Source organism: Nerophis ophidion, linkage group LG17 (assembly GCF_033978795.1).
Source record: "Nerophis ophidion isolate RoL-2023_Sa linkage group LG17, RoL_Noph_v1.0, whole genome shotgun sequence".
Classification (NCBI taxonomy): Eukaryota; Metazoa; Chordata; class Actinopteri; order Syngnathiformes; family Syngnathidae; genus Nerophis; species Nerophis ophidion.
In genome coordinates, this window is record NC_084627.1 from 26,552,773 (window position 1) to 26,563,064 (window position 10,292).

The 10,292-nt window shown below is 40.1% G+C and overlaps 1 protein-coding gene across 1 annotated transcript in view; it reads left to right on the forward strand.

Moving 5' to 3' along the window:
• The window catches only part of trabd2a (TraB domain containing 2A), a 273,095-nt gene extending 269,807 nt beyond the window's left edge, over positions 1-3,288 (forward strand). Inside the window, exon 8 of the mRNA XM_061876697.1 lies at positions 2,484-3,288. Coding sequence (XP_061732681.1) covers positions 2,484-2,682 — 199 coding nt within the window. The 3' untranslated portion in view covers positions 2,683-3,288. The remainder of the gene's footprint in view (positions 1-2,483) is intronic.
• The last annotated feature ends 7,004 nt before the right edge of the window (positions 3,289-10,292 follow it).

Here is a 10,292-nt window from a genome sequence, read left to right on the forward strand (position 1 = left end):
GTTTTTCGGGATATTGCGTGATGGGTAAAATTTTGAGAAAAACTTCTAGAAATGAGAACTGATTTTTATTGGTTTTAACCCTTCAGAAATTGTGATAATGTTCCCCTTTAAGGTATTTTTGCACTATGATTGTCATTCCCCCTGACAGTTGTTGACCAATCCATGTGGTCTAATGTGTTTTGCTTGAGCCCATTACTAGCATACAGTATCAACAAATAGTACTATGGTGTACATCCACTTGTAAAGATCATCATGTCATTGCTGTCTTAAGTTTCCAATAATTTCTACAACTCTTATTTTTTTTGTGATGTAGTGATTTGAGCACATACTTGTTGGTCACAAAAAACATTCATGAAGTTTTGTTCTTTTATGAATTTATTATGGCTCCAATGAAAATGTCAGCAAATGTGCTTGGCAAGTTTCACTGCAATAAGGTGCTTTTGGTAGCCAGCCACAAGCAGGCCGAACAGCTCAATTTTTGTTTCATCTGACATCACATGCACAAAGATAAGACCTTCTGGAGGAAAGTTCTGTGGTCAGATTAAACAAAATTTAAGCTGATTGGCCACAATACCCAGAAAAATGTTGGAGGAGAAAAGGTGAGGCCTGCAATCCCAGGAACACCATTCCCACCGCCAAGCATGGTGGTCGTAGTATTATGCTCTGTCAAAACTTGGACTACCATGTGGTTGGTTTTCCCGGAATGCAAAGGTACTGGACCGGACATGGCGTGAAGGTAAAGACATGTTTAATTAACCACTATGAAAAAAGTGCAAACAAAAGGCGCGCACAAGGCAAGGAACAAACTTGGCTAAAAAAACAAAAAAACTAGCACAAAGGCAGATCTATGGACATAAAAACGAAAGACACTAACTGTGGCATTTAACAAACAGAAACTTACTATTGGTGACGTCAGCAGGGCTGCATGAACTATGACATGAAATAGGTATGAAACAGAGTGTAGAGTACAGAGTACAATGATACCAGGCCGACTGCCTGGCAACTACAAGCTTAAATAATAGTGACATGATTATTGACAGGTGCGTGAGTCCAAACAAATCAGGTGTCCAAGTGAATCAGGTGAACTAATTGGTCGTCGTGGTAACCAAACAAGGGAGCGTAAACAGGAACTAAAAAGAGTCATAAACCAACAGAACATAACTAAACAAAACGTGATCTCAGAACATGACACTGCGGGCGTGTTTTGCTGCCAATGGAACTGGTTCTTTAAATGGAACAATCAAAAGGGAGAATTACATCCAAATTCCTCAGGACAACCTAAAATCATTAGCTTGCAGGTTGGGTCTTGGGCACAGTTGGGTGTTCAAACAGGACAATGACTCCAAACACATGTCAAAAGTGGTAAAGCAGGGGTCTCAAACATGCGGCCAGCAGGCCAATTGCGGCCCGCGAGACGTTATTTTGCGGCCCGCACCTTAGTATGAAAATTTTATGATGGTGTGGCCCGCGAGTTTTAAATGAATGGTGCCTTAATTGGTCATATTTGTATACCCTCGATTTTACCGGTAGACTCTCAATTTTTAGTGCCCCTTAAGGAGTAATCATTCTCCCGAATTTCACTCAAATAGCAATAGTAAGGGGGCACCGTGGAGGCGCTGTCTTTAAAGTCCTCTACAACCTATACAAACAGCGTGCCGGCCCATTTACATGATGTATTTGGTTTCTGTAGACGCAGTAAGCGACTGCAAGACATAGTTGGTCAACAGCCACACAAGTCACACTGAGAGTGGCCGTATAAACAACTTTAACACTGTTAGAAATATGCGCCACACTGTGAACCCACACCAAACAAGAATGACAAACACATTTTGGGAGAACATCCGCACCGTAACACAAAATAAACACAACAGAACAAATACCCAGTAGCCCATGCAGACCTAACTCTTCCGGGCTACAATATACACCCTGCCCCCCTACTGTAGCCCGGAAGAGTCCAGTGGCCCCCAGGTAAATTGAGTTTGAGACCCCTGTGGTAAAGGAATGGCTAAGTCAGGCTAGAATGAAGGTTTTAGAATGGCTTCCCAAAGTCCTGACTTAAATATGTGCACAATGCTGAAGAAACAAGTCCATATCAGAAAACCAACAAATGTAGCTGAACTGCATCAATTTTGTTAAGAGGAGTGGTGAAAAATTCAAGCAGAAGCTTGTGGATGGCTACCAAAAGTGCCTTATTGCAGTGAAACTTGCCAAGGGACATGTAAGCAAATATTAACATTGCTGTATGTATACTTTTGACCCAGCAATTTAATAAAATAACCAAACTTCATGAATGTTTTTTGTGAGCAACAAGTATGTGCTCCAATCACTCCATCACAAAAAAATAACAGTTGTAGAAATGATTGGAAACTCAGGACGACTATGACGTTATGTTCTTTACAAGTGGATGTAAACTTTTGACCACGACTTGTTTTTTTTTAACTACAGTTTTAACTGACTACTTCTCTACTTTGTTGTCTTCACAGTGCCGTGCCTCAGTCTCCGCCTCCCCCAGTGGTTCGCATCATCAACGGTTACATCACAGTGAAGCCTCCCAGCAGAGTCTTCAACCACTACAACTATTACAACCTACCATCTGCCTCCTCCTTATCCTCACCCTCACTCGTCCTCCTGTGTGTGTCGCTGATTGTCGGCCATCAGACATGGACTATGTTGCTCCAGTAGACTATTTGTTATACACATTGACTCCTCTAGTAGAAGTACATGATGCAGCGAATCATCTCTCTGACAAACTGTGTGTGTGTGTGTGTGTGTGTGTGTGTGTGTGTGTGTGTGTGTGTGTGTGTGTGGGTGTGTTTTATCTATCAGCTCTTAAGCCTCCTGGCCTTACCACCCGCAGTGTTTCCAAACGTGTATTTATTCTTCCTTATGAGAAGAATGATGGTGTTTACTGCTCCAGAATAGCCGACCACATCAGGGGACGTTTGTATATATTGTTTAAATACTATAGATGTATTTTTAGTACGATCAAAAATAAAATATATCACATGTTGCCATTCGTGACTATACAAAGAGATTAAAAATAAATCAGCAATTAGCCACCGTCTTCTGTATTGTCGCTTAAATGCTATTTTCTTGAAACAGACACGTAATATTGTACTTTTGTGTATCTGTGGTAATCACTTGCTTGGTTGATATTTGTATTTTGTGGTTTTCTTTTCAATGTGTTTGTTTAATTTATTTAACTGCATTACGTTTCCTTTAAAGGTGCACTGAACTTTGTTGGGAATTTTGCTTATCGTTCACAATCATAATGAAAGCCATGACAAAGGATGTGTTTTTTTTTTGTTTTTTTTAATACATTCTAAACATGAAATAAATGCGATCAAGAGTGTGCTTACAATGGAGCCTATGAGAGCCGCTCCATTCTGCCTATAAAGCCCTTAAAAACATCCAAACACCTCTATTAAAGTTGCATATTCATGATCTAAATATAAATGTTATGTAGTAACAGGCACATTTATAATAACATTTAATATTTACGTACTTTGATCATTTTAAACATACGCAGCACACTTTTTCCCCCACAACATCACTGATTATTTTGGCAGCCTTCATGGGAGCCAACAGACATAATAAAACATCACTTACTGTCATACTTGCCAACCTTGAGATCTCTGATTTCGGGAGGTGGGAGGGATTGGGGGCGTGGTTAAGAGGGGTGACGTATATTTCACCAACTCGAGTATTTCATAAATATTTCATATATATATATATATGTATATATATATATATATGAATGAAATACTTGACTTAAAGTGAATTCTAGCTATATATATTTATTTTATTATGTATATAAATAAAAAAAATACTTGAATTTCAGACGGCACCTATCAAATACACAGTAATAAAAACATAGTTGTTCTACTAACTGTACTGTGCTTGCTGGTTACTGAAAAACAACACTTACATTTCACTATTTGAGTAACCTTGTTCTGCTATTTGCGTATTGGTGAGCGATCTCCGAATCCGGGAACATCCTTCACGGATTTGTTGTAGACATCCGCAAATGAGAACGGGATGTTGCTTCCAGCTATCAGCATAGCCATCTTTGTCTCAGCATAAGATACACCATCTGGTCTCCATTTTGCGAGGTGGGCCATAATACTGGGTTGTGAACGATGCTGCGCTGCGGACGCTTTGTGCTTCGCTGACTGACCGTTCAGGGCTGAGTATATCCATTCACCGTGTTCAATGGAGAAGTCTGTTCTACAAAATTTATAGGCAACATACCCTTTCCCCTTCGAACTCTCCTGGATACACAAAAATTCTTGTTTCCAATCGTTCTGGAACTTGCAAGCGTATTTCTTCATTTTGCTCGTCGACGGTGTAATATATTGGGTTGGAGTCAATAACCAGGTGACGTGATGAAGTTACGTCTTTTTACTGTGGGCTTCAGAACAGACATTCTATTCTATGTACAGTAGATGGCAGTATTGTCCTGTTTAAGAGGGTCACAACATTGAGTCAGGTTCTCATGGAGCTGGAGTGGGCGTGGCCTCCAGCTGCGTCTGAATTTTGGGAGATTTTCGGGAGAAAATTTGTCCCGGGAGGTTTTCAGGAGAGGCGCTGAATTTCGGGAGTCTCCCGGAAAATCCGGGAGGGTTGGCAAGTCTGCTGTTCTCGCCATGTCCGGGTTTGAATTGGCTCTCAAAGTATACCAACTTGTCGGAATACATCCCCAACCTTCAACTATCCAGGTGAGAGGCATGATTTATGAACTACGATAAAGTTTGACGGGCAAGGAAATGAAATGAAACATCAGTCGATCACGTCAACATTAGCACAGAAACTTGTGCTCATGGCACTGCTATAAATAGTTGGTCTGTGTTAGCGCTTATAATAACAATATCACTAATACATGGTTAATAATCAATAGAGTATTGTTTCCGCTTTTCGGATGGTTATTTATTGGGTTTTATGGGTGGAATAGAGGACCTCCAATTGGCTCCGCTGTAAGATGACTTTTATTTTATTTAAGAGACAGAGCTGCGTAACTAGCACTGAGCGCCGGGACGGACAAGCTTCACAGTGTCTTGGCTGAATGAGCAGGTATCAGACACCTGGGTCTCCTTCGATGTATCATCACTCATCCATGCGGACTGGACACTGGCCGAGAGTTGGTTGGCGGCCGAGTATGGAGTCGTCTCTTTTGGTTGCTTTGTTGGGTCTGCTCCTGTCTCTGGCCATGCTCCCTCCACCCCAGCAGACAATGGCATGGAACACCGCAGAGGCCCCCGCAGTGTATATGTTTATTTCTATTTTTATTCATAGCTGTAATTAGAAGTGGCTGGTTGCCTCGACTCTGCTCTTTTAATGTCTTTAAAGGCCTACTGAAACCCACTACTACCCACCACGCAGTCTGATAGTTTATATATCAATGATGAAATATTAACATTGCAACACATGCCAATACGGCCTTTTTAGTCTACTAAATTGCAATTTTGAATTTCCCGGAAGTTTCGTCTTGAAAACGTCGTGTAATGATGACGTGTACGCAAGACGTCACGGGTTTTTAGGAAGTATGAGCGCTGCGCACACACACAGCTAAAAGTCGTCTGCTTTAATGGCATAATTACACAGTATTTTGGACATCTGTGTTACTGAATCTTTTGCAATTTGTTCAATTAATATTGGAGAAGTCACAATAGAAAGATGGAGTTGGGAAGCTTAAGCCTTTAGCCACACAAACACACGGTGATTCCTTGTTTAAAATTCCTGGAGGTGAAACTTTCCTATGGATCAGAGGGGTGAAGCGAACATGAATCACGACGGAATGTCAACCAGCAGGTTTCGGTGAGAAAATTGTGGTTAAAAAGTCGCTTCTTACCAGAGAAAAGCTGAGCTTGTGCCATTCATAGCTGCCGTCGACTCCCCTGAGACATTGGCGTCAAGACACCCGTGGAGACACACCTCCAACTATCAGGTACTATTAAACTCACTAAAACACTAGCAACACAATAGAAAGATAATGGATTTAACAGAATTATACTAATAAATGTGTTTAAAAACATCAGAATCCGTCCTAATGCAATTGTGTTTTGTTTTTTTGTTTGTTTTTTCTAGTCAGTCGTTATCAATATCCTCAAACACGAATCTTTCATCCTCGCTCAAATTAATGGGGAAATTGTCGTTTTCTCGGTCCGAATAGCACTTTTTGTGGGAGGCTCCCATTAAAAACAAGGTGAATATGTGAGGAGCCATCAACATGGGACATCATCGTCTGCGACTTCTGGTAGAGGCAGGGCTTTTCTGTTAGCACTGAAAGTTGCGAACTTTATTGTGGAAGTTCTCTACTAAATAATTTCAGCAAAAATATGGCAATATCGCGAAATGATCAAGTATGACACATAGAATGGACCTGCTATCCCCGTTTAAATACGAAAATCTAATTTCAGTAGGCCTTTAATGTCCTCTGTGTTCTTTGATGTTTCCCTCTTACACACATATAAATGTGTGCTACGGATATGAGTTTTTTTTTTCTTGGCCTCAGTTTGTACACCTTCACCAGGGGCCCAGGCTTAGGCAGATTTTTTTTGTCTCCCCCCACACACATTGTTTACCTGTTCCTCTTCTCTTTTGTAAGGGTCACCGGAAGTTGGCAGACCCATCAGCGATCCTGTTCTGTCTCCCTGTAATGTTTGTCTGATCTTACATGGGATTGTGCTAAAAATTTTAATTTCCCCCCGGGGATTAATAAAGTATCTCTGATCTGATCAGATCTGATCTGATTTACGAGTTAGAGTAAAATTCATAATGATTGTGAACAGTGCGCCTTCATTAAACATTTTGTCATACACTCAACGCAAATCGTTGCTCTCCAGTGAAAAGAATGCATCTCCCATTTTTTTTTTTTAATATATAAAGATAATAGATACATGCTTTTGATTGGACAGTGAACATATATCAATAATTAACATGTTTCAAAGGCTTTCACATGTCACTTACATTATAAGATTGTTTAGCATTACCATGGCAACAATAAAATATTTATCTAGGTTGGCTGTGTTTATTCTTTGCATGCCACCACCTTGTCGTGACCCGAGTTCACGGCCGTGTTTACGTGAGGTTCATGTGCTGAGATAAGGCAGCGTTTAACACGCCGTGTGATGTGTGCATGTCGGCCGGCCACCAACAAGGCCAGCGTGTCCATCTTGCAGGAAACAAACAGGAAACCCAAGCTGTTGTTATACGGGCAGGAAATGAGCGTTAATTGGTTTGTTACATCAACAGGAAAAGAAAGCCAATTTTTAGTTTGCACTTTGATTTTGCGACAGATTTTTTTGGTTTTCAAGCTGCTCAGATTCTTCAAGGATGATTGGTCTATGTCTGCACAAGTTATACTGTTTTGGACAACGCCGGCTGTGATTTTTTTTACACCTGGTCATGAGTAAGCGAGTGGAGAGGGCGCTGACAGTGAAGTGATCAATCCAACTTCTGCAACAGCATTAATAACAGAGTGTGGCTTCAGACTGTTGTACTGAGTGTAAGGCAACACCCTGAATAAACATAGCTTACGTGGCACTAAGGCAAGAATCAACAAACACATGAATGCCGTTCACTCGTCTAATTGCCTCCTCTTGCTTGCATCTGCTGACAGACACTTTTCCAATCAAGACCGTTTTAAGGGGAACATTATCACAATTTCAGAAGGGTTAAAACCAATAAAAATCAGTTTCCAGTGGCTTATTTTATTTTTTGAAATTTTTTTCAAAATTTTACCCGTCCTGGAATATCCCTAAAAAAAGCTTTAAAGTTCCTGATGTTCGCTATCTACGAAGCCACTGTCCATTTTCCTGTGACGTCACATAGCGATGCTAATACAAACAACTGGTGGATAGCACAGCAAGATACAGCGACATTAGCTCGGATTCAGACTCGGATTTCAGCGGCTTAAGCGATTCAACAGATTACGCATGTATTGAAACGGATGGTTGGAGTATGGAGGCAGATAGCGAAAATGAAATTAAAGCAGAAACTGAAGCTATTGAGAGAATAGCTATTGATGCTATTCGGCCATGTTTGCCTTAGCATTGCTGGTAAAATGTGCAGATCAACGATCGGAAGTTTCGCATCTTGTGACACTGGATCAACTTAAATCCGTCGATTGGTAAGTGTTTGTTTGGCATTAAATGTGTGTGGACAGAAAGGCTGGATGCAAATATAGCTACAAATGTACATACAGCTAGCCTAAATAGCATGTTAGCATCGATTAGGTGGCAGTCCTGCCGCGACCAAATATGTCTGATTAGCACATAAGTCAACATCAACAAAACTCACCTTTGTGATTTTGTTGACTTTATCGTTGGGAATGCATCTGCTTTGGGTGTCGCAGGATATCCACACATTCTTGCCATCTCTGTGCCATCTCTGTTGTAACATCCCCAGTAAAAACCAAACGAGGGACTTTCGCATCTCTTGACACTGGAGCAACTTAAATCCGTCGATTGCTAAGTGTTTGTTTGGCATTAAATGTGGGTGGAGGGAAAGGCTGGATGCAAATATAGCTACAAATGAGGCATAACGATGCAATATGTACATACAGCTAACCTAAATAGCATCTTAGCATCAATTAGCATGCCGTACTAATCGATGCACATTCTACGTAAATCAACTTGAATCCGTCCCTGATCGTGTTGTTACACCCTCCGACAACACACATGATGTCTCCAAGGTACCGGAAAACAGTCGAAAAAACGGAAAATAACAGAGCTGATTTGACTTGCTGCGTGTAATGTGTTTGAGAAAATGCCGTTGACTACCTAGGTGACGTCACGTTTTGACGTCATCGCTCCGAGAGCAAATAATAGAAAGGCGTTTAATTCGCCAAAATTCACCAATTTAGAGTTCGGAAATCGGTTAAAAAAACATATGGTCTTTTTTCTGCAACATCAAGGTATATATTGACGCTTACATAGGTCTGGTGATAATGTTCCCCTTTAAGGTTGAGGGGCTTACAGTCATGGTCAAAAGTTTACATACACTTGTAAAGAACATAATGTCATGGCTGTTTTGAGTTTCCAATAATTTGTCCAACTCGTATTTTTTTGTGATGTAGTGATTGGAGCACATACTTGTTGGTCACAAAAAACATTCATGAAGTTTGCTTCTTTTATGAATATATTATGACTCTACTGAAAATGTCACCAATCAAAAGTATACGTACAGCAATGTTAATATTTGCTTGCATGTCCCTTGGCAAGTTTCACTACAATAAGGCACTTTTGGTAGCCATCCACAAGCTTCTGCTTGAATTGTTGACCACTCCTCTTGACAAAATTGGTGCAGTTCAGTTAAATGTGTTGGTTTTCTGACATGGACTTGTTTCTTCAGCATTGTCCACATGTTTAAGTCAGGACTTAGGGAAGGCCATTCTAAAACCTTCATTGTAGCCTGATTTACACGTTGCTTTATCACTTTTGACATGTGTTTGGGGTCATTGTCCTGTTGGAACACCCAACTGTGCCCAAGACCAAACATCCGGGCTGATGATTTTAGCTTGTCCTGAAGAATTTCGAGGTAATCCTTCTTTTTCATTGTCCCAGTTAAAGCACCTGTTCCATTGGCAGCAAAACAGAGCATAATAATACCACCACCATGCTTGACGGTAAAATGGTATTCCTGGGATTAAAGGCCTCACCTTTTCTCCTCCAAACATATTGCTGGGTGTTGTGGCCAAACAGCTCCATTTTTTGTTTAATCTGACATCACATGGACAAAGATAAGACCTTCTGGAGGAAAGTTCTGTGTATCACAAAAAAAAGAGTTGTATAAATTATCAGAAACTCAAGACAGCCATGAAGGTACGGTCTTTACAAGTGTATGTAAACTTTTAATCGTGAGTGTATGTAGCAAGTATATGTTGGAAGGAAAAGCCCGAATTGTTTCTGTTTTGCAATCTCTACAGTGCAATAAAGAGCTGACCAAATATAAAATGAAAAGACTGGCTTTCTGGAAAAAATATTAAATTTTTTTTTAATTAGCTGCACAGACAGATAATTTTACTTGATAAGACATTTTCAGTTAGGATTTGTATAACTGGAAATTAGCAGGATTTTTAAGGCCGAAATAAGTATTTCAGCAAGTGAAAAGTTTATAAAACTGATCTTACTCAGCAAATTATTTGCCACTTACCAAGATGTAAAAATTTTTTCCTAGACTCTTCCTAGTTTTAAGAGCTATTTTCTTATTTCTGATATTGGTTTATCCTAATTTTAGTATGAATAATTATATTTTTTCTATGCTAGTTTGAAAATGCTGGACTTGAGAGATAA